The 25,571-nt window shown below is 38.8% G+C and overlaps 1 protein-coding gene across 1 annotated transcript in view; it reads right to left on the bottom strand.

The window, feature by feature from the left end:
- Window positions 1–7,888: 7,888 nt before the first annotated feature.
- Window positions 7,889–25,571, bottom strand: part of UBL3 (ubiquitin like 3) — a 384,745-nt gene continuing 367,062 nt past the window's right edge. Inside the window, exon 5 of the mRNA XM_053708476.1 lies at window positions 7,889–9,767. Coding sequence (XP_053564451.1) covers window positions 9,715–9,767 — 53 coding nt within the window. The 3' untranslated portion in view covers window positions 7,889–9,714. The remainder of the gene's footprint in view (window positions 9,768–25,571) is intronic.

Raw genomic sequence — 25,571 nt, 5'->3', positions numbered from 1 at the left:
CATGCGGCTGTAGCGACAGGGACAACGCATGAAATTGGTTGTAGAAGGTAACCCTGCTGAACAAACATCTTTTTAAGCAAACCTTCTAATTTTTTATCCATAGGATCTTTGAAAGCACAACTATCCTCTATGGGTATAGTGGTGCGTTTGTTTAAAGTGGAAACCGCTCCCTCGACCTTGGGGACTGTCTGCCATAAGTCCTTTCTGGGGTCGACCATAGGAAACAATTTTTTAAATATGGGGGGAGGGACGAAAGGAATACCGGGCCTTTCCCATTCTTTATTAACAATGTCCGCCGCCCGCTTGGGTATAGGAAAAGCTTCTGGGAGCCCCGGCACCTCTAGGAACTTGTCCATTTTACATAGTTTCTCTGGGATGACCAACTTGTCACAATCATCCAGAGTGGATAATACCTCCTTAAGCAGAATGCGGAGATGTTCCAACTTAAATTTAAATGTAATCACATCAGGTTCAGCATGTTGAGAAATGTTCCCTGAATCAGTAATTTCTCCCTCAGACAAAACCTCCCTGGCCCCATCAGACTGGGTTAGGGGCCCTTCAGAAACATTATTATCAGCGTCGTCATGCTCTTCAGTATCTAAAACAGAGCAGTCGCGCTTACGCTGATAAGTGTTCATTTTGGCTAAAATGTTTTTGACAGAATTATCCATTACAGCCGTTAATTGTTGCATAGTAAGGAGTATTGGCGCGCTAGATGTACTAGGGGCCTCCTGAGTGGGCAAGACTCGTGTAGACGAAGGAGGGAATGATGCAGTACCATGCTTACTCCCCTCACTTGAGGAATCATCTTGGGCATCATTGTCATTGTCACATAAATCACATTTATTTAAATGAATAGGAATTCTGGCTTCCCCACATTCAGAACACAGTCTATCTGGTAGTTCAGACATGTTAAACAGGCATAAACTTGATAACAAAGTACAAAAAACGTTTTAAAATAAAACCGTTACTGTCACTTAAAATTTTAAACTGAACACACTTTATTACTGCAATTGCGAAAAAACATGAAGGAATTGTTCAAAATTCACCAAATTTTCACCACAGTGTCTTAAAGCCTTAAAAGTATTGCACACCAAATTTGGAAGCTTTAACCCTTAAAATAACGGAACCGGAGCCGTTTTGAACTTTAACCCCTTTACAGTCCCTGGTATCTGCTTTGCTGAGACCCAACCAAGCCCAAAGGGGAATACGATACCAAATGACGCCTTCAGAAAGTCTTTTCTAAGTATCAGAGCTCCTCTCACATGCGACTGCATGCCATGCCTCTCAAAAACAAGTGCGCAACACCGGCGCGAAAATGAGGCTCTGCCTATGCTTTGGGAAAGCCCCTAAAGAATAAGGTGTCTAAAACAGTGCCTGCCGATATTATTATATCAAAATACCCAAATAAAATGATTCCTCAAGGCTAAATATGTGTTAATAATGAATCGATTTAGCCCAGAAAAAGTCTACAGTCTTAATAAGCCCTTGTGAAGCCCTTATTTACGATCGTAATAAACATGGCTTACCGGATCCCATAGGGAAAATGACAGCTTCCAGCATTACATCGTCTTGTTAGAATGTGTCATACCTCAAGCAGCAAGAGACTGCTCACTGTTCCCCCAACTGAAGTTAATTGCTCTCAACAGTCCTGTGTGGAACAGCCATGGATTTTAGTGACGGTTGCTAAAATCATTTTCCTCATACAAACAGAAATCTTCATCTCTTTTCTGTTTCTGAGTAAATAGTACATACCAGCACTATTTCAAAATAACAAACTCTTGATTGAATAATAAAAACTACAGTTAAACACTAAAAAACTCTAAGCCATCTCCGTGGAGATGTTGCCTGTACAACGGCAAAGAGAATGACTGGGGTAGGCGGAGCCTAGGAGGGATCATGTGACCAGCTTTGCTGGGCTCTTTGCCATTTCCTGTTGGGGAAGAGAATATCCCACAAGTAAGGATGACGCCGTGGACCGGACACACCTATGTTGGAGAAAATTTGTTTATCAAAATGAGATGTTTCATCTGTATGGCGCCACTTGGTGGCGCTATATAGATGACATCTTTGGTGTTTGGTGGGGCGACATTGGATCCCTTCTTAAGTTTGTGGATGATCTAAATAGTGCCACTAGACATATTAAGTTTACCCTCACTTGGGATGAACAATCCTTACATTTTCTTGACACTTTGGTCTATAAAGAAGGTGGAATGTTAAAATCATATATATATAAGAAAAGTACAGATAAAAATAGTCTGTTGCACTTTACAAGTGCTCATCCTCCAGCTTTGATTAGATCTCTACCTAGGAGCCAAATGACAAGAGTCAAGAGGATAGTGTCTGACAAAGAACTTGTTACTAAAAGGCTTAAAGAAATGGGTCAGAAATTCAGTGCTATGGGTTATCCAACTGACCTTTAACATGAGGAAGTGAAAAAGGCTAGTGAGGATACGTGTACCAATATTATTAAGGAACAAGACAAGAAGGATAGAATTATTTTTGTCTCTGGATATAATAATCAAAGTTCAAAGATAAAAAGGATTATTAATAAATATTGGTTCTTGTTGAGAGAATGCCATCCAGGTGTACAATCATTTTCTAATAGTCCAATGTCTGCTTACAGGAAAAGCTCTAGTATTAAAGATAGACTGGTGAGGGCTGATTATAGGCACTAAAAAATTGAAGCAGAGCTATATCACCGAAAAAAATCTGGGTTGTTACCCTTGTTTAGGCTGTGCGAATTGTAACAACATGTTAAAAGGTTCTACCTTTGTACATCCACACACAGGCAAAGTATATAAAATTAATGCTTTTCTTACATGCAATTCTTGCTATGTGATTTATCTTATCAAATGCCCATGTGGGTGGATCTACATTGGCGAGACTACCCAGAGGGTAAGGGATAGGATTATCCAACATAAATCAAATATAAGATGTAAAGATCTAAATGCCCCAGTCTCTAGTCATTTTCTATCAAAAGGTCACTCAATTGCTCAATTAAAGTTTCAAATAATAGATCATGTTCCTATTCCTCGTAGAGGTGGTAATAGAGAATTAATCTTAAAGAAAAGAGAATCTATGTGGATCTACAGGTTAGACTGTATGTTCCCAAAGGGTATGAATCGTGAAATGGATCTTAACATTTTTCTCTAGACTTTTTTGTAGATTTTTCTCTAAATTGCTTTTTGAATTTTTCTAGATTCTACTTTTCCAAATATGATTATTGAGAAGAAGAAATCCCTTCCTCCGGATTTGTAACTACTCTATAAGAGTTTTTTTTGTAAAAATTGTTTTTCTGTAAAAAAAATTGTGTAAAAAAGTGTTCTTGTATACTTTATTGCATGTATGTAGCACTGTTAGACTTTTTTTAAAGTATATATATGTTATTCTTTATACTGACCACTAGGTGGCATTTACACTTAAGAGTTAAAATTCTCTGACACTGAATGTTATAATGAGCAACACCTGTGGTAGAGGGTATTTAAGAGAGGTGTTTAGTGTGTTTAAGTCATATGATTAAGGGCATTTGAGCCCAAAACGTCAAGATTTTGTGTGCCTTGGTACAATAAAATTGAATATTTTGTACAAGTGGAGGTGCTGCTTGAACTTTTTGCATTTGATCTATCTGTTTGGAGCTTTGGCAGGAGCTCTTCAAGCTTGCACTCCAATCACCAGTGCTGGAAGATATTTTGCTTTATGTCTTGTAAAGTAAACGCTATGGGCGCACTAGATGTACTTGGTGCCATTAGAGCGGCAGTTCCTTGAGCGGGAGTCAAAGGGTCTGACACGTGGGGCGAGTTAGTCGGCATAACTTTCCCCTCGTCAGATTCCTCTGGTGATAAATTTTTTAAAGACAGAATATGATCTTTATTACTTAAAGTGAAATCAGTACATTTGGTACACATTCTAACAGGGGGTTCCACCATGGCTTCTAAACATAATGAACAAGGAGTTTCCTCTATATCAGACATGTTTAAAAAGACTAGCAATGAGACCAGCAAGCTTGGAAAACACTTTAAATCAAGTTAACAAGCAAAAAATAAAAACGGTACTGTGCCTTTAAGAGAAACAAATTGTCAGAATTTGAAAAACAGTGAAAAAAGGCAGTTAAACGAAATTTTTACAGTGTGCATAATAAGCTAACAGAGCATTGCACCCACTTGCAAATGGATGATTAACCCCTTAGTTCAAAAAACGGATAAAAAACCCCCCGATATAGACGTTTTTTAACAGTCACCACAAACTGCCACAGCTCAGCTGTGGCCCTACCTTCCCAGACAAACGACTTTGGAAAGCCTAAGAGCCCTTTAGAGAGGTCCTATAGCAATCAGGGGACTCCTGGAGGAAGCTGGATGTCTCAGTCTGTAAAAGTTACTGCGCAATAAAGCGCTAAATTAGGCCCCTCACACTCATGTTAAAACAGTGGAAAGCCTCAGGAAACTGTTTCTAGGCATATTTAAGCCAGCCATGTGGAAAAAAACTAGGCCCCAATAAAGTTTTATCACCAAAGCATATATAAAAACGCTTAAACATTACCAGCAAACGTTTTATATTGCAAATATATAAGAGTTACCTCTGAAAGTAAGCATGATACCAGTCACTATTAAATCACTGTATTCAGGCTTACCTTACATAAATCTGGTATCAGCATCATTTTCTAGTATTTACATCTCTAGAAAAAATGTTTAACTGCACATACCTCATAGCAGGATAACCTGCACGCCATTCCCCAGCTGAAGTTTACCTCTCTCTTCAGTTATGTGTGAGAACAGCAATGGATCTTAGTTACAACCTACTAAGATCATAGAAATCACAGGCAGATTCTTCTTCTATTTTCTGCCTGGGACAAAATAGTACAACTCCGGTACCATTTAAAAATAACAAACTTTTGATTGAAGAAAAAAACAACTACGTTTCACCACTTCTCTCTTACTACCTCCATGCTTGTCGCGAGTTGCAAGAGAATGACTGGATATGGCAGTTAGGGGAGGAGCTATATAGCAGCTCTGCTGTGGGTGATCCTCTTGCAACGTCCTGTTGGGAAGGAGAATATCCCACAAGTAATGGATGATCCGTGGACTGGATATACCTTACAAGAGAAATGAAACTGACAGTCCGAATGAAGGACTACTGAATATCCTGAATCATGGCAAATATAAGTTTAAACACATATATTTAGAACTTTACATATAAAGTGCCCACCATAGCTTTGAGTGTCATAAATAAAAATAAGACTTACTTACCCTAAGACACTCATCTACATATAGTAGATAGCCAAACCAGTACTGAAACGAGAATCAGTAGAGGTAATGGTATATAAGAGTATATCATCGATCTGAAAAGGGAGGTAGGAGAAGAAATCTCTACGACCGATAACAGAGAACCTATGAAATAGATCCCCTAGAGGAAGACCATTGTATTCAAATAGGCAATACTCTCTTCACATCCCTCTGATATTCACTGCACTCTGAGAGGAAAACCGGGCTTCAGCCTGCTGCGAAGCGCATATCAATGTAGAATCTAGCACAAACTTACTTCACCACCTCCATGGGAGGCAAAGCTTGTAAAACTGAATTGTGGGTGTGGTGAGGGGTGTATTTATAGGCATTTTAAGGTTTGGGAAACTTTGCCCCTCCTGGTGGGAATGTATATCCCATACGTCACTAGCTCATGGACTCTTGCTAATTACATGAAAGAAACGTTAAATTATTCCCAAATTTAACTTAATATCGTTGGTTAATCCAAAAATTACTGCACCCAGAAGCAAGGGCAGAAATAAGGCTTTAGAAGTACTTATATCAACATGTAGTCAAAAGATAGATAAAAATACACTCTGCACCTCCTGCCCCCAAGGGTACTTCGAATCAAGTTTCCAAACCTTCAGACCAGCTACACAGTCCAGGAGCCACCGAGTTACTGTTTGCTGCTGCTAAGCCTGAAGAAATTGTGCCAAAAAAGGCTCCGTCACTTAAGGTCAAAAGTCAGAGTAGGCCCAAACAACACCGCATGGAAATGCAGTTTTGCATTAAAGTAAAAATACACACATAATACAATCCTCAAGCATAAAACCAATAAATTTTAAGTGCCAAAAATAAAAAAACATAAAACATCGCTTTTTTATATCGTCTCCCATGTCACATAATGCCCAAATATCAACTAATGATAAATATAAAATAGGGACTCCAGTAACACCCCTCTTATTAAAATAGATTGTACTGCTTACCCCATTGCCATACAGGGAAATAATGCCAGCCAGTTCTGATACACCAAGTCTCCTCAGAAAAAAAGGCTGCACATTAACACCTCACTTTACCATGTCTTCCTAGTATAACACAGGCAAAGAGAATGACTGAGGGTGGAGAGGAAGGGCTATATATACAGCTCTGCTGTGGTGCTCTTTGCCACTTCCTGTTAGCAGGAGGTTAATATCCCACAAGTAAGGATGAAATCTGTGGACTCGTCATATTTTTGTAAAAGAAAACTTTCCCTGCATCTCCAGACTCTAACTTTCATCAATACTCTCACTGAGAGGTTGCCATGATTGCTTAAAACTCCAGTCATTTCTTGAAGGGAATATACCCATTACAGGACTATACAAATCTTCTGACACTTCTTTGCCACCTCCTTTAGTGACGAAAGGCAAAGAATGACTGGGGGATAGGGGAAGTGGGAGGGATATTTAAGCCTTTTGCTGGGGTGTCTTTGCCTCCACCTGGTGGCCAGGTGTTGTATTTCCCAACAGTAAGGAATGAAGTCATGGACTCTTCCTGCCTTATGGAAGGAAATATATATATATTATTATTATTATCAGGTATTTGTAGAGCGCCAACAGATTCCGCAGCGCTGATATATTTTATATATATATATAAATATATATAATTTTCTACAGTTCTGTATACATACAATAAAGTTCTCCAGAGTGTCGACATATCCCATACACATAAGTCAATAGAGGATAAGTATGTAAAGTGGTGTACAAATTGACTAATAAATGGTCCCCTAGTTATGATGTACTGTATATACTGTACCTATTAACAGCCGTGGGCTATGAGTGTGCCAGTGTGTAGTGTACTGATTTAAAGTACTTACTTGAATTGCACTCAACCTACTGAGCTTACCTCCTGCAGAAAAACCTGTGTCCAGTAGAAAGCCCATCTAGTGCTCTGTACATCACAGCAGAGGATCGCTATAAGGAGTCTTGACAACCCAACAGGAGAAGGCTAGGGGACCGGTCTCTGCGACACCTGTGGCAGACGTGTGACTAACTCCGACACCAGAAGTATTTGTGTAACTATACTGCAATATTCCCTCTGTCTTTCAGTAGCAGCTCTCTGATGGAATATGGGCCTCAAATCGTTCTGAACCCCACTCAACGAAGAATCTTAATAGCACCTAAATTCTTCACCTACCTTCCGGGAGGCAAAGTTTAGACTCGCTAATCAGTGATGTGGGGGGATAGAACACTTTTGGAGATTTTGGGAATCTCTGCCTCCTCCTAGTGGCCAGGAGTTGAATCCCAGAAGTAATGAACTTGTGGACTTATCCAGCTTCAACTTTTGAGTACATTCCATAGGCTTCTAACAAATTCCCAATTAAATTGTTTTTCATTACAGAAATGCAAAATCCTGGGAGGAAACTTAATTAAATTAACGTTCACAGCTAAAAATATGCACTTTTAATCTTATTTTTTGTTTTTTTCTAAAATGTATTGGACTAAACATAAAAACTTTTTTTTTTTACGAAAAAAAATCCTATTTGTATGAATTACTTATGTTTTGTACATGTTCTATATATTCTTTGAATATATATTTTTCTACATAAAATTATAAAATTACAGAGTAACATTTTTATTATTGATCAAATGCTATAGACGCAAGTCACAACCTTGTGACAATTTATTTTATTATAGCTATACAGGAAAAATCTCATAACAATTCACTATCAATGAGATTACAAAAGTAATCAGCAGGATTAATTTGCAGAAACCAAAAATGTGCATTCATTTTCATTTTTAAATGATTTTCCAGTTTTATCAAAACATTTTCAAACAATTACAGTCCCAATCATAACCACCAGACAACCAACACAAATGCACTACAATATTTTTTTATTTAGTTACAGAAGAATCTATATCAGTATATGTTGCAGGAAGAAAATGTTTAGTGCTATTTACAACCGTTTCCTTTTAAAACTGCTCTATACAAATTTAATTCAGATCATTATGAACAAGATTTTTTTTAATACCTAATGCATATAAAGCATTTTTTTTTCAAAGTTATAATAATGAAGAAAATAACCTGATTACATTTAAGTGATCATCTGAAAAATCATTACACATAACATTTCATCAGGGATTTTGACTATTTTTTTTTTTTTTTTGAGTATACAGAACACAAGATTTACCGTGACTGTTAAAGATCAAAAAGCAAAAGCAATTAATATGTATACTGTTCTATCATACTATGCCAATCTATAGTTAGAGATTCTATAATAATGCATTTGATATTTTTTATTAAATATATTCTACACATATTTGTATTTTCAACCAGGAAGACTTTCTCCCTAGTGGAAAAATATAAAAAATGTTTATTTTTTATTTTTACATTTTAAAATGAACATAGCTCATGCTTTAGTGCTGTGCAAATTTTTATTTTATTTTTTTTAATTTTATATATTTATTTCTAAGCATGTCTTAAATTACTTATATGAAATGAGAGAATGTCATCTGTATTTTGCCTGGTTTCTAGTATTGCAAGCACTAGTACAAATGCAGATTGCATAAAGTAACATAACTTTTACTATGGTAAAGATTTATCATAATTATTTTTTTTTTATACTATTTAAACTTGTGTAAGCATGAAATGGGACACTAAATTACAGATGAGTTATAATCACCGAAAACATCAACATTTGATATTAAAACACAAAGTTGATTAGTAAATGACATCTGCTAATATCTCTGCACAATAATAAAGGCTTATGGACTACAGGAAAATTACCCCTCCCATATTAAGGCTAGGAAAGGCACTCTCTTCTCATCTGCTTGGTATGGGCATGCATTCAAACTGAGATAAGAGTGCACCAAATTGTGAAGAACAATTATTCCAGAGCCCTCTGCAGAGTGCTTTCAAATTACAGGCACATTTAGTTTTTGTTCCTTGAATAGAAATTCTCCTATTACTACCTTTTGCCATTATGGCAATATCAGGTTAGGTAGAAGTCATGTCACCAATACTTTGTTTTCAGTCTGCAATGGATAGCTTTGATTCCAGTGTCTTCTATTGTTTTAAACTGTTTCATGTATGGCTACAGCTATCAGTTGAGGCCTGGGTAGGCAACCATTAATTAGTGCAATCTGCATATAGTCAGCCTGAAATCAGATATTTTGTGTTTTTTATTTTTTGCTGCAGCAAAAATGATTTTTGTTGTATAAGTGAACATATTGACTTTTTCCCTGGAGACTGAATGCATTCAAAAACTGAAGTACTACAATAAACTACAAAGTTACTCTGCAAGAAAAAAAAAATGAGAATGTTCTTGATCTCTTTCAAAGAAGAGATTTATATGAAAGTGTTCATGTAATAATTCAGGTCCATGGATATAACGATAGGTATTTTGTTCTAAGGTTCGTTGAAGCAATGGGTCTCCTCTATTCCAGCAGCATGAAAGACAAAGACTATATTACATCACACGTTTGCAGACACATCAGAATTACAGGATTACACAGCAATTGCTCTCTCCGGTCTTCTCGCGGTTTCTTTGACCTGCACATAATGAAAACAAAATGCTGATTACTACTTGGTCAAAGTTAATGTTCACATTTATAACATTGGCACACACAAATAAAGGTCATTGTTTGACTAATTAATAAAATGCCCTAATCCTTTACACCACTTTATTATAATGCATATGCTTGTTGCTAGCTGTGTGTTTGCTGTATTTAACCAATGTATAGGACCCGCTATACAATGCTCCTACTAAGCAGGATATGGCTGGTGAGCTAATCAAGGGAGGTAACTGAATGCTGTCAACAATTAAAGTGAATGTCAATTTTAGCAGCCTTTACTTTGGGTAATGATTTATCAACATACAACAACCTAAACTGCAATTTTTTTTTAAATCAATAGTTTGGGTATATTTTATTTACCAAGAATTGATCCGTTCGCAACCGCACTCCTCTTACTCGCAACTTCCTGTATCTGAACATAGTGACGTACAGAGTGGTCTCACCCGCTCTGTGCATATCTGTAAAGCGCGTACCCGTGAGTAATTTAAAACGCGCATGCGTTATATTGTAATCGCCTAAACCTGAGCATAAAATGCAAAAAGCATAATCTTACTCTGCGCACACGTTTATGTCAGCTACACTCAATCTTCCGGAAGCTCTGAACAAATCATATAGAGCATGCGTGTCACACGGACGTGCATCGCTTCTGAGGTTGAAAATTTTACCTAACGCATGCGCAGAAGTGTATAATGTTACAAAAAAGGGGTATCAAGGTAAATTTATGCATTTAGAAATAATAAATAACAAAACGATGAATTAAAGTCACCCGTATTTTTGATGATTAATAATATGAGGGTCAGCAATAAGGGTGACTTTACATTCACTTTAAAAACTGTGGCCTGCTCTGGAACTGCATGGGAGCACATTTAGTGCGCAAGTTTAAAGGGACAGTCTAAACCTTGATCATTTTAAAGACTTACCTTAGATTAAGCTGCAAATAGCCTCCTGCACCTTTTCTATTTTATACAGCAGGAATGGTAAAAAAGTTATTTTAAAATAAATATTGTTTCTGGTCCCTTTGATATGGCTGCCAAGCTCCGCCCACTGATGACATCACAATCTGGGCTTATTATGGGGTCCAGTCACAAAAGGCTCACTAGTTGGATTCTACTGTCAGTGCTATTCAGCAGAGTGCTTAGATGCAGCCCAGATCGTGATGTAATCAGTGGGCAGAACTTGGCAGTTATTTATCATTGGACAGAATAAATATTCATTTTAAAATAACTTTTTTACTGTTCCTGCTGCATTATATAGAAAGGGGGACAGGAGGCTATTTGCAGCTTTATCTAGGGAAAGACTAAGGTGTAGACTGTCCCTTTAACTGTATTTATACAGCATTACATATCCAGTATTATGTTAACTTACTGCCTATTTGGGTTGAGCATTGAGATTTTATTCTAATAAATAAATACTTACAAAGCACACATTTCTTTCCCTTTTGGAATGGATCTTTCAATGCTCATGAGTTCTATTTAAAACACATCCAGATTCTGTCGTTAGACTATATCTGAAACTAAACTGACAGATAATTGCTATGACTAAGTGACAGCTGTAACTTTGCCATTAGTGCAGTCTGGTCCGTGGAGGGGCTGACCTTTTAACAAAATACCTCACTAAAGTTCAACATGTAAATCAGCGGCTGCTCATAACGAATCAGGAAAGCAGTTTAATGACGGTAAAATGTCAAGTTCCTTATTTCACTAGAACTTTGAATAAAATTGAATATTAAATATGTTTTTGCCAGTTAATGACAGGCAAATCTATACATTTTACTATTAGAGATCAGGAAACAAAACAGAAAACACCACAGATGCAGATTTTCATCTTTATCTCTATATAAAACATCCAAAAGAGAAATGGACTATACTAGCGACTGACCACAAATAATTAAAGGGACATGAAACCTATGCTTTATCTTTCATGATTTAGATAGTGCATGCAATTTTAAAGACGTTTCCAATTAACTTCTATGATCAAATTTTCTTTGTTCTCTTGGTCTTTTGTTGAAAAGCAGGGATGTAGTAAGCTCAGGAGAGTGCACGTGTCTGGAGCACTATATGGCAGCAGTTTTGCAAGAATGTTATCCATTTGCAAGAGCACTAGAGGGCAGCACTATTTCCTACCATGTAGTGCTCCAGACCTCTACCTAGGTATCTCTTCAACAAAGAATACCATGGGACAAAGAAATTTAATAAAACAAGTAAATTGGACATTTAAAAATAAAAATTCTATGCTCTTTGTGAACAAAAATGTTTTGGGTTTCATATCCCGTTGCTGCATTTTGTTCATGTGTGAGTGCCAGCTAATTTATTTACAGTGTCTGAATATATTTGATTATCTCTAGAACTGGTACCCAGTTTGCCCTGGGTCAATAGGAGATATGCACCCATTTGTTTCTGAGTGTGCTGCCCAGATTATGGTATAGGTAACCAGTTTAGTTAGACATTGACGCCCAGTTTATAGTATAGGACAGTTTTTCAACCAGTGTGCCATGAGAGATCCTCAGGTGTGCCGAGGCAGACTGACAACAGTGCGGGGGTGTCCCTCTTTCAAATTTTGAAATATTGGGGAGGTATGTGACAGGCTCATCAGGTATCATTTACAACCATGACATTGACATTCATTCACAGACAATCATTATGATTGTTTGTGAATGTCAATATGTCATGTATAGTTTGTAGGAGTCATGGCATGACAGCACAGTACAGTGTGTGTGTGTGTGTGTATATATATATATATATATATATATATATATATATATATATATATATATCCTGTATTAGGCTACAATGTGTGATTTTGTAAAATTTGGGGATGGTGGTGTGCCACAGGATTTTTTAATGTAAAAACAAAATTTATGCTTACCTGATAAATTTATTTCTCTTGTGGTGTATCCAGTCCACGGATTCATCCATTACTTGTGGGATATTCTCTTTCCCAACAGGAAGCTGCAAGAGGATCACCCACAGCAGAGCTGTCTATATAGCTCCTCCCCTAACTGCCACCCCCAGTCATTCGACCGAAGACGAGCAAGAAAAAGGAGAAACTATAGAGTGCAGTGGTGACTGTAGTTTAAAAAATAAATAACACCTGCCTTAAAATGACAGGGCGGGCCGTGGACTGGATAAACCACAAGAGAAATACATTTATCAGGTAAGCATAAATTTTGTTTTCTCTTGTAAGGTGTATCCAGTCCACGGATTCATCCATTACTTGTGGGATACCAATACCAAAGCTATAGGACACGGATGAAGGGAGGGACAAGGCAGGCGCTTAAAACGGAGGGCACCACTGCCTGTAAGACCTTTCTCCCAAAAACAGCCTCCAAAGAAGCAAAAGTATAAAATTTGTAGAATTTAGAAAAGGTATGAAGCGAAGACCAAGTCGCCGCCTTACAAATCTGTTCAACAGAAGCCTCATTTTTAAAAGCCCATGTGGAAGCTACTGCTCTAGTGGAATGAGCTGTAATTCTCTCAGGAGGCTGCTGGCCAGCAGTCTCGTAAGCAAAGCGGATTAAGCTTCTAAGCAAAAAGAAAGAGAAGTTGCCGAAGCCTTTTGGCCTCTCCTATGTCCAGAGTACACCACAAACAAAGCAGATGTTTGACGAAAATCTTTAGTGGCTTGTAAATAGAATTTTAAAGCACGGATCACATCAAGATTGTGTAATAGACGTTCCTTTTTTGAAGAAGGATTAGGACATAGTGAAGGAACAACAATCTCCTGATTGATATTCTTATTAGATACCACCTTAGGAAGAAACCCAGGTTTGGTACGCAACACTACCTTATCAGCATGGAAAATGAGATAAGGAGAATCACATTGTAAAGCCGATAACTCCGAAACTCGTCGAGCCGAGGAGATAACTACCAAAAACAGAACTTTCAAAGACAACAGCTTGATATCTATGGAATGCAAAGGTTCAAACGGAACCCCTTGAAGAACTTTAAGAACTAAATTTAGACTCCATGGTGGAGCAACAGGTTTAAACACAGGCTTGATTCGAACTAAAGCCTGACAAAATGCCTGAACATCTGGAGTATTAGCCAGATGCTTGTGCAAAAGAATAGACAGAGCAGAAATCTGTCCCTTTAAGGAACTAGCCGACAATCCCTTCTCCAATCCTTCTTGGAGAAAAGATAATATTCTAGGAATCCTGACCTTACTCCATGAGTAAGCCTTGGATTCACACCAATGAAGATATTTACACCATATCTTATGATAGATTTTCCTGGTAACCGGCTTTCGAGCCTGAATTAAGGTATCAATGACCGATTCAGAGAAACCACGCTTTGATAAAATCAAGCGTTCAATCTCCAAGTAGTCAGACGCAGAGAAATTCGGTTTGGATGGTTGAAAGGACCCTGAAGTAGAAGGTCTTGCCTCAGCGGCAGGGTCCATGGTGGACAGGATGACATGTCCACCAGGTCTGCATACCAAGTCCTGCGTGGCCACGCAGGTGCTATCAAAATCACCTAAGCTCTCTCCTGCCTGATCTTGGCAATCAGACGAGGGAGCAGAGGAAACGCATAAGCCAGGTTGAAGGACCAAGGCGCTGCTAGAGCATCTATCAGCGTTGCCTTGGGGTCCCTGGACCTGGTCCCGTAACAAGGAAGCTTGGCGTTCTGGCGAGACGCCATGAGATCCAGTTCTGGTTTGCCCCAAAGTTGAATCAACTGAGCAAATACCTCCGGATGGAGTTCTCATTCTCCCGGATGCTGACTTAGAAAATCCGCCTCCCAGTTCTCGACCCCTGGGATATGGATAGCTGATAGATGGCAGGAGTGAACCTCTGCCCATAGAATTATTTTATTATTTTTGAAACCTCCAACATTGCTAGGGAACTCCTTGTTCCCCCCTGATGGTTGATGTAGGCTACAGTCGTGATATTGTCCGACTGAAATCTGATGAACCTGACCCCAGCTAGCTGAGGCCACGCCTGTAGAGCATTGACAATCGCCCTTAGTTCCAGAATGTTTATCGGAAGGAGTGCCTCCTCCTGAGTTCACGAGCCCTGAGCCTTCAGGGAGGTCCAGACTGCACCGCAGCCCAGAAGCCTGGCATCTGTCGTTTCTATAGTCCAATCTCATCCCCTTGGACAGATGGACCTGACATAGCCACCAGAGAAGAGAATCCCTGGTTTCTTGATCCAGATTTAGTAGAGGGGACAAATCTGTGTAATCCCCATTCAACTGACTGAGCATGCAAAGTTGCAGCGGCCTGAGATGTAGACGGGCAAACGGTACTATGTCCATTGCCGCTACCATTAAACCGATTACTTCCATACACTGAGCCACTGAAGGACGAGAAGTGGAATAAAGAACACGGCAAGAGTCTAGAAGTTTTGACAATCTGGCCTTCGTTAGGTAAATCTTCATTTCTACCGAATCTTTCAGAGTCCCTAGGAATGAAACTCTTGTTAGAGGTGATAGAGAACTCTTTTCTTCGTTCACCTTCCACCCATGGGACCTCAGAAATGCCAGAACAATGTCCGTATGGGACCTTGCGATTTGAAAAGTCGCCACCTGTATTAGAGTGTCGTCTAAGTAAGGGGCTACTGCTATACCCCGCGGCCTTAGGACCGCTAGGAGGGACCCTAGAACCTTCGTAAAGATTCTTGGTGCCGTGGCCAACCCGAAGGGAAGAGCCACAAACTGGTAGTGCCTGTCTAGAAAGGCAAACCTGAGAAAACAATGATGATCTTTGTGTATCGGGATGTGAAGATAAGCATCCTTTAAGTCTACGGTAGTCATATATTGACCCTCCTGGATCATAGGAAGGATGGTTCGAATAGTCTCCATCTTGAAGGATGGGACTCTGAGAAATTTGTTTAAGATCTTGAGATCTAAGAATGGTCTGAATGTTCCCTCTTTCTTGGGAACCACAAACAGATTTGAATAAAAGCCCTGCCCCTGTTCCTCCTTTGGAACTGGGTGGATCACTCCCATAACTAGGAGGTCTCAAACACAATGTAAGAATGCCTCTCTCTTTATCTGGTTTACAGATAAATGTGAGAGATGAAATCTCTCTTTTGGGGGAGAGGTTTTGAATTCCAGAAGATAACCCTTGGACACAATTTCCAATGCCCAGGGATCCTGGACATCTCTTGCCCAAGCCTGGGCAAAGAGAGAGAGTCTGCCCCCTACTAGATCCGTTTCCGGATTGGGGTCTGCTCCTTCATGCTGTCTTAGAGGCAGCAGCAGGCTTTTTGGCCTGTTTCCCCTTGTTCCAAGCCTGGTTAGGTCTCCAGACCGGCTTAGACTGGGCAAAAGTTCCCTCTTGCTTTGTGTTAGAGGAAGTTGAAGCTGCGCCACTCTTGAAGTTTCGAAAGGGCCGAAAACTAGACTGTTTGGTCCTTAATTTGTTGGACCTGTCTTGAGGAAGGGCATGACCTTTTCCTCGAGGGATGTCAGAAATGATCTACTTCAGTCCAGGCCCGAATAGGGTCTGTCCTTTGAAGGGAATGTTGAGAAGTTTAGACTTTGAAGTCACGTCAGCTGACCAGGATTTAAGCCATAGCGCGCCCTACGCGCCTGAATAGCAAAACCTGAATTTTTAGCAGTTAGTTTAGTTAAATGAACAACGGCGTCAGAAACAAACGAATTGGCTAGCTTAAGGGCCCTAAGCTTGTCAATAATATCTTCCAACGGGGTTTCAACCTGTAGAGCCTCCTCTAGAGACTCAAATCAGAAAGCCGCAGCAGCAGTGACTGGGGCAATGCATGCAAGAGGCCGGAGAATAAAACCTTGTTGAATAAACATTTTCTTAAGGTAACCCTCTAATTTTTTTATCCATTGGATCTAGAAAAGCACAACTGTCCTCGACAGGGATAGTGGTACGCTTAGCTAGAGTAGAAACTGCTCCCTCCACCTTAGGGACCGTCTGCCACAAGTCCTGTGTAGCGGCGCCTATAGGAAACCTCTTTTTAAAAACAGGAGGGGGAGAGAACGGTACACCTGGTCTATCCCATTCCTTAGTAATAATTTCAGAAAACCTCTTAGGGATTGGAAAAACATCAGTGTAAGTAGGTACTGCATAGTATTTATCCAATCTACATAATTTCTCTGGGACTACAATAGCGTCACAGTCATCCAGAGTTGCTAAGACCTCCCTGAGCAATATGTGGAGGTGCTCAAGCTTAAATTTAAATGTAGACATATCAGAATCAGGTTGAAGTATCTTCCCTGAATCAGAAAAATCACCCACAGATTGAAGCTCCCCTGCTTCAGCTTCAGTACATTGTGAGGGTGTATCAGACATAGCTACTAAAGCGTCAGAGAGATATTGATATTGACGGCAGATAAGAGCCATAGGCCCAGCAAGTCTGCCCGACCTTACCTAACAGTATAAACTTATCTAGTTCGTAGGATAGCCCTATGCTTGTCCCATGCATTTTTAAAGTCCCCCACAGTGTTTGTTGCTACTACCTCTTGAGGAAGTTTATTCCATAAATCAATCACTCTTTCTGTAAAGAAGTGCTTCCTCAAATTACTTCTGAATCTACTACCCTTTAGCTTGAGCTCATGACCCCTTGTTCTTGAATTTTCCATTTTATGTAAAATACCCACAGCCTCAGTTTTACTAAACCCTTTAATGTACTTGAAAGTTGCTATCATATCACCTCTTTCCCTTCTCTCCTCTAAGCTATACATATTTAGGTCATTGAGCCTATCCTGGTAAGTTTTATTTTTTAGACCATGTACCATTTTGGTAGCCCTCCTTTGCACAGATTCAAGTTTGTTAATATCCTTCTGAAGATATGGTCTCCAGAACTGCACACAATACTCAAGATGAGGCCTAACTAATGATCTATAAAGTGGCATAAGAACCTTACTATTTCTGCTGCAAATACCTCTACCAATACTCTGTATTTATTCTAGTCCCAGAGCTGTCTCGCTTTCCTTGCAATCCTGGCAGTTTAGATAATACCTCTGTAAGGGTATGATTCATAACTGCCGCCATGTCTTGCAAGGTATACGCAATGGGCGCGCTAGATGTACTTGGCGTCCCCTGAGGCAAAATCTAGTCAGCCATGTGGAAAAACTGGGCCCCAGAATAAAGTTTTATCACCATTTGTAATAAACATTTATATACATCAAGCAAACGTTATATCTATTCAGTAATGAGAGTAAATAACAAAAATATTACCCTTTACAGCAAGCATGATACCAGTCGTTATTAAATCACTGTAATCAGGCTTACCTTAAATAAATCAGGCACTGTCAGCATTTTCTAGCTTATCATTCTCTAGAAAAATTTAAAACTGCACATACCTCAGAGCAGGTAACCCTGCACGCTATTCCCCCAGCTGAAGTTACCCATCTCTTCAGTTATGTGTGAGAACAGCAGTGGATCTGAGTTACAAACCGCTAAGATCATCAAAAACTTCAGGCAGACTCTTCTTCAACTTTCTGCCTGAGGCTAAAATAATACAACTCCGGTACCATTTGAAAATAATAAACTTTTGATTGAAGATAAACTACATTAAAGGGCCACTGTAAGTAAATATTTTCTATGCCTGTTACTAACTACCTACCCCAATACGCTTTTTATCAATAGCATTTCATTAACATATCTCTACCGTATATCAGAAATCTTGTCTGCAAATTTAATTGTTTTCCAAACCCACTCCGTGGGTATCCTTTGCTCTGTACCAATCCGTTTACAATACCTAGGTTTCAAAATGGCGCTTTAAACACAAAGTTATTGGTTTAAGTATTTTGAACATGCAGTGCTGAAAATAGTGGGCAGGATAACGTGACATCATCGGCGAATAAAATATATAACTTTTAGAACGTTATGAAACTTCGTTTTGGAGAAAATATAGGTAACCAGTTTAGTTAGACAGCGACCCCCAGAATATGGTATAGGTAACTAGTTTAGTTAGACAGCGACGCCCAGATTATGGTATAGGTAACCAGTTTAGTTAGACAGCGACGCCCAGATTATGGTATAGGTAACCAGTTTAGTTAGACAGCGACGCCCAGATTATGGTATAGGTAACCAGTTTAGACGGACAGTGATGCCCAGATTATGGTATAGGTAACCAGTTTAGTTAGACAGCGACGCCCAGATTATGGTATAGGTAACCAGTTTAGTTAGACAGTGACGCCCAGATTATGGTATAGGTAACCAGTTTAGTTAGACAGTGACTCCCAGATTATGAGATTGTTTACCTATTGCACAGCATGGGCAGCATTCTCCAAATAAACAGGATTCCTATCACATAACTTGGGCTGTACTCTCAGAATATTTATTCTAGTTTACAACACTGATATATTACTTTATATTTGTATTTTATTTATTCTACACACTATTGCAAGCAAATAAGACTGTAATCATGGTTTTCTATAATAAACATAATTTATGTAAGAACTTACCTGATAAATTCATTTCTTTCATATTGGCAAGAGTCCATGAGCTAGTGACGTATGAGATATACAATCCTACCAGGAGGGGCAAAGTTTCCCAAACCTCAAAATGCCTATAAATACACCCCTCGCCACACCCACAATTCAGTTTAACAAATAGCCAAGAAGTGGGGTGATAAAGAAAGGAGTAAAAAGCATCAACAAAGGAATTTGGAAATAATTGTGCTTTATACAAAAAGGGTGGGCCTCATGGACTCTTGCCAATATGAAAGAAATGAATTTATCAGGTAAGTTCTTACATAAATTATGTTTTCTTTCATGTAATTGGCAAGAGTTCATCAGCTAGTGACGTATGGGATAGCAATACCCAAGATGTGGAACTCCACGCAAGAGTCACTAGAGAGGGAGGGATAAAAAATAAAAACAGCAATTTCCGCTGAAAAAAAATTAATCCACAACCCAAAGCATAAGTTTAGTCTCATAATTGAAAAGAAAAAACTTAAATTAGAAGCAGAAGAATCAAACTGAAACAGCTGCCTGAAGAACTTTTCTACCAAAAACTGCTTCCGAAGAAGCAAATACATCAAAATGGTAGAATTTAGTAAAAGTATGCAAAGAGGACCAAGTTGCAGCTTTGTAAATCTGATCAACTGAAGCTTCATTCTTAAAAGCCCAAGAAGTGGAAAATTATCTAGTAGAATGCGCTGTAATTCTCTGAGGCGGGGTTTCACCCAACTCCAAATAAGCTTGATGAATCAAAAGCTTTAACCATGATGACAAAGAAACGGCAGAAGCCTTCTGACCTTTCCTGGAACCAAAAAAAGATAACAAATAGACTAGAAGTCTTCCTGAAATCTTTAGTAGCTTATACATAATATTTCAGAGCTCTCACCACATCCAAAGAATGTAAAGATCTCTCCAAAGAATTCTTAGGATTAGGACACAAAGAGGGACAACAATTTCTCTATTAATGTTGTTACAATTCACAATCTTAGGTATGAATTTAAATGAAGTCCGCAAAACTGCCTTATCCTGATGAAAAATTATAAAAGAAGATTCACAAGAGAGCAGATAATTCAGAAACTCTTCTAGCAGAAGAGATGGCCAAAAGGAACAACACTTTCCAAGAAAGTAGTTTAATGTCCAAAGAATACATAGGCTCAAATGGAATAGTCTGTAAAGCCTTCAAAACCAAATTAAGACTCCAAGGAGGAGAGATTGATTTAATGACAGGCTTTGTACGAACCAAAGCCTGAACAAAACAGTGAATATCAGGAAGTTAAGCAATTTTTCTGTGGAATAAAACAGAAAATGCAGAGATTTGACCTTTCAAGAAACTTGCAGACAAACCTTTATCCAAACCATCCTGAAGAAACTGTAAAATTCTAGGAATTCTAAAAGAATGCTAAGAAAATTTATGAGAAGAACACCATGAAATGTAAGTCTTCCAAACTCGATAATAAATCTTTCTAGAAACAGATTTATGAGCCTGTAACATAGTATTAATCACCGAGTCAGAGAAACCTCTATGACTAAGCACTAAGTGTTCAATTTCCATACCATCAAATTTAATGATTTGAGATCCTGATGGAAAAACGGGCCTTGAGATAGAAGATCTGGCCTTAAGGGAAGTGGCCAAGGTTGGCAACTGGACATCCGAACAAGATCTGCATACCAAAACCTGTGAGGCCATGCTGGAGCCACCAGCAGCACAAACGATTGCTCCATGATGATTTTGGAAATCACTCTTGGAAGAAGAACTAGAGGCGGGAAAATATAAGCAGGTTGATAACACCAAGGAAGTGTCAATGCATCCACTGCTTCCGCCTGAGGATCCCTGGACCTGGACAAGTACCTGGGAAGTTTCTTGTTTAGATGAGATGCAATCAGATCTATTTCTGGAAGCCCCCACATCTGAACAATTTGAGAAAACACATCTGGGTGGAGAGATCATTCTCCCGGATGTAAAGTCTGACGACTGAGATAATCCGCTTCCCAATTGTCTATACCTGGGATATGAACCGCAGAAATTAGACAAGAGCTGGACTCCGCCCAAACAAGTATCCGGGATACTTCTTTCATAGCTTGAGGACTGTGAGTCCCACCCTGATGATTGACATATGCCACAGTTGTGACATTGTCTGTCTGAAAACAAATGAACGGTTCTCTCTTCAACAGAGGCCAAAACTGAAGTGCCCGGAGAATCGCATGGAGTTCCAAAATATTGATTGGCAATCTCGCCTCTTGAGATTTCCAAACTCCTTGTGCTGTCAGAGATCCCCAAACAGCTCCCCAACCTGAAAGACTTGCATCTGTTGTGATCACAGTCCAGGTTGGATGAATGAAAGAGGCCCCTAGAATTATACGATGGTGATCTAACCACCAAGTCAAAGAAAGTCAAACATTGGGATTTAAGAATATCAATTGTGATATCCTTGTATAATCCCTGCACCATTGGTTCAGCATACAAAGCTGGAGAGGTCTCATATGAAAACGAGCAAAGGGGATCGTGTCCGATGCTGCAGTCATAAGACCTAAAACTTCCATGCACATAGCTACTGAAGGGAATTACTGAGACCGAAGGTTCCGACAGGCTGCAACCAATTTCAAACATCTCTTGTCTGTTAGAGACAAAGTCATGGACATTGAATCTATCTGGAAACCTAAAAAGGTTACCCTTGTCTGAGGAATTTAAAGAACTTTTTGGTAAATTGATCCTCCAACCATGTCTTCGAAGAAACAACACTAGTTGATTCACGTGAGAGTCTGCAGAACGTAAAGACTGAGCGAGTACCAAGATGTCGTCCAAATAAGGAAACACCGCAATACCCTGATCTCTAATTACAGAGAGTAGGGCACCGAGAACCTTGGAAAAGGATTCTTGGAGCTGTTGCTAGGCCAAAAGGAAGAGCAACAAATTGGTAATTCTTGTCTAGAAAAGAGAATCTCAGGAACTGATAGTGATCCGGATGAATCAGAATATGAAGATATGCATTCTGTAAGTCTATTGTGGACATATAATGCCCTTGCTGAACAAAAGGCAGAATAGTCCTTATAGTCACCATTTTGAAAGTCGGTACTCTTACATATCGATTCAATATCTTTAGATCCAGAACTGGTCTGAATGAATTGAATGAATTCTCTTTCTTTGGGACAATGAATAGATTTGAATAAAACCCCAGACCCTGTTCCTGAAATGGAACTGGTATGATTACCCCTGATAATTCCAGGTCTGAAACACACTTCAGGAAAGCCTGAGCCTTTCCTGGGTTCGCTGGAATGCGTGAGAGAAAATAATCTTCTCACAGACGGTCTTACTCTGAAACCTATTCTGTACCCTGAGAGACAATAATCTGAATCCAATGATATTGGACTGAATTGATCGAAACATCTTAGAAATGTTTTAATCTGCCCCCTACCAGCTGAGCTGGAATGAGGGCCGCACCCTGATGCGGACTTGGGGGCTGGCTTTGATCTTTTAAATGGCTTGGATTTATTCCAATTTGAGGAAGGCTTCCAATTGGAAACAGATTCCTTTGGGGAAGGATTAGATTTCTGTTCCTTATTATGTCGAAAGGAACGAAAACGGTTAGAAGCTTTAGATTTACCCTTAGGTTTTTTATCCTGAGGCAAAAAGACTCCCTTCCCCCCAGTGACAGTTGAAATTATTAAACCCAACTGAGAACCAAATAATTTATTACCTTGGAAAGAAAGCGATAGCAATCTGGACTTAGAAGTCATATCAGCATTCCAAGATTTAAGCCATAAAGCTCTTCTAGCTAAAATAGCTAAAGACATATATCTAACATAAATTTTGATGATATAAAAAATGGCATCACAAATGAAATTATTAGCATGTTGAATTACTTTAACAATGCTAGACAAATCATTATCCGAAAATTGTTGCGCTAAAGTTTCCAACCAAAAAGTTGAAGCAGCTGCAACATCAGCCAAAGAAATTGCAGGCCTAAGAAGATGACCTGAATATAAATAAGCCTTCCTTAGATAAGATTCAAGTTTCCTATCTAAAGGATCTTTAAAAGAAGTACTATCTTCCGTAGGAATAGTAGTACGTTTAGCAAGAGTAGAAATAGCCCCATCAACTTTGGGGATCTTTTCCCAAAACTCCAATCTAACAGTTGGCAAAGGATACAATTTTTTAAACCTTGAAGAAGGAATAAAAGAAGTACCAGGCCTATTCCATTCCTTAGAAATCATATCTGAAATAGCATCAGGAACTGGAAAAACCTCTGGAATAACCACAGGAGGTTTATAAACAGAATTTAAACATTTACTAGTTTTAATATCAAGAGGACTAGTTTCCTCCATATCTAATGTAATCAATGCTTCTTTTAATAAAGAACGCATATACTCCATTTTAAATAAATAAGAGGATTTGTCAGTGTCAATATCTGAGGCAGGATCTTCTGAATCAGATCCTCATCAGAGAAAGATAAATCAGTATGTTGCTGGTCATTTGAAATTTCATCAACTCTATGAGAAGTTTTAAAAGACCTTTTACGTTTATTAGAAGGTGGAATGGCAGACAAAGCCTTCTGAATAGAATCAGAAATAAATTATTTAAATTTACAGGTATATCTTGTGCATTAGATGTTGAGGGAACAGTAACAGATAATGAACTAATGAAAATGAAAAACAAAACACTCGCGTCATAGATGACGCAACCTTGTGAAGGACTCGGAGTCAACTAAGACGCCGGAAATGACGAATATGCGTCAACAAACGTAACTTTGCGCCAAAAAAATCTCGCGAAAAAAATGACGCAATAAATATTGGCATTTTGCGCCCTTGCGAGCCTAATTCTGCCCGCAAATTTAAAAGACAGTCAATTGAAAAAGAGACTATACCCCAAGTAATAATTTTTCATAAAAAAAGTATTTCCCAGATATGAAACTGACAGTCTGCAAAAAAGGAAATATACTGAAAACCTGAATCATGGCAAATATAAGTACAATACATATATTTAGAACTTTATATAAATGCATAAAGTGCCAAACCATAGCTGAGTGTGTCTTAAAATAAAGAAAACATACTTACCAAAAGACACCCATACACATATAGCAGATAGCCAAACCAGTACTGAAACAGTTATCAGTAGAGGTAATGGAATATGAGAGTATATCGTCGATCTGAAAAGGGAGGTAGGAGATGAATCTCTACGACCGATAACAGAGAACCTATGAAATAGATCCCCGTGAGGAAAACCATTGCATTCAATAGGTGATACTCCCTTCACATCCCTCTGACATTCACTGTATTCTGAGAGGAATCGGGCTTCAAAAAATGCTGAGAAGCGCATATCAACGTAGAAATCTTAGCACAAACTTACTTCACCACCTCCATAGGAGGCAAAGCTTGTAAAACTGAATTGTGGGTGTGGTGAGAGATGTATTTATAGGCATTTTGAGGTTTGGGAAACTTTGCCCCTCCTGGTAGGATTGTATATCCCATACGTCACTAGCTCATACATCACTAGCTCATGGACTCTTGCCAATTACATGAAAGAAAAAACATCCAAGCCCGGCTAAATTTTGCAAAAACACATCCGAAGTTTCCCAAAAGCATGTTGCAAAAGGTGTTCTGGTCTGATGAAACCAAAGTTGAACTTTTTGGCCATAATTCCAAAAGATATGTTTGGCGCAAAAACAACACTGCATATCACCAAATGAACTCCATACCCACAGTGAAGCATGGTGGAGGTAGCATCATGCTTTTGGGCTGTTTTTCTTCAGCTGGAACTGGGGCCTTAGTCAAGGTAGAGGGAATAATGAACAGTTCCAAATACCAGTCAATATTGGCACAAAACCTTCAGGCTTCTGCTAGAAAGCTGAACATGAAGAGAAACTTCATCTTTCAGCATACCAACGACCTAAAGCATACAACCAAATCAACAAAGGAATGGCTTCACCAGAAGAAGATTAAAGTTTTGGGATGGCCCAGCCAGAGCCCAGACCTGAGTCCAATTCAAAATCTGTGGGGTGATCTGAAGAGGGCTGTGCACAGGAGATGCCCTCGCATTTTGACAAGATTTAGAGTGTTTTTGCAAAGAAGAGTAAGCAAATCTTGCCAAGTCAAGATGTACCATGCTGAAAAACTCAAACAAAAAAGACAGAGTGCTGTAATAAAATCAAAAGGTGCTTCAATAAAGTATTAGTTTAAGGGTGTTCACACTTATGCAACCATATTATTTATTTATTTATTTATTTTTTATTCCCCTTTACCTAAAAGATTTCAGTTTGCTTTTCAATTGAGTTGTACAGTTTATAGGTCACATTAAAGGTGGAAAAAGTTCTGAAATTATTTATCTTTGTCTCATTTTTTTACATCACGAAAACCTGACATTTTAACAGGGGTGTATAGACTTTTTATATCCACTGTATGTGTGTGTGTGT

This window comes from Bombina bombina, chromosome 3, assembly GCF_027579735.1.
Source record: "Bombina bombina isolate aBomBom1 chromosome 3, aBomBom1.pri, whole genome shotgun sequence".
NCBI classification, from domain to species: Eukaryota; Metazoa; Chordata; class Amphibia; order Anura; family Bombinatoridae; genus Bombina; species Bombina bombina.
The sequence above is the reverse complement of the archived record's forward strand: the minus strand, read 5'-3'. Positions and strand labels throughout refer to the sequence as shown.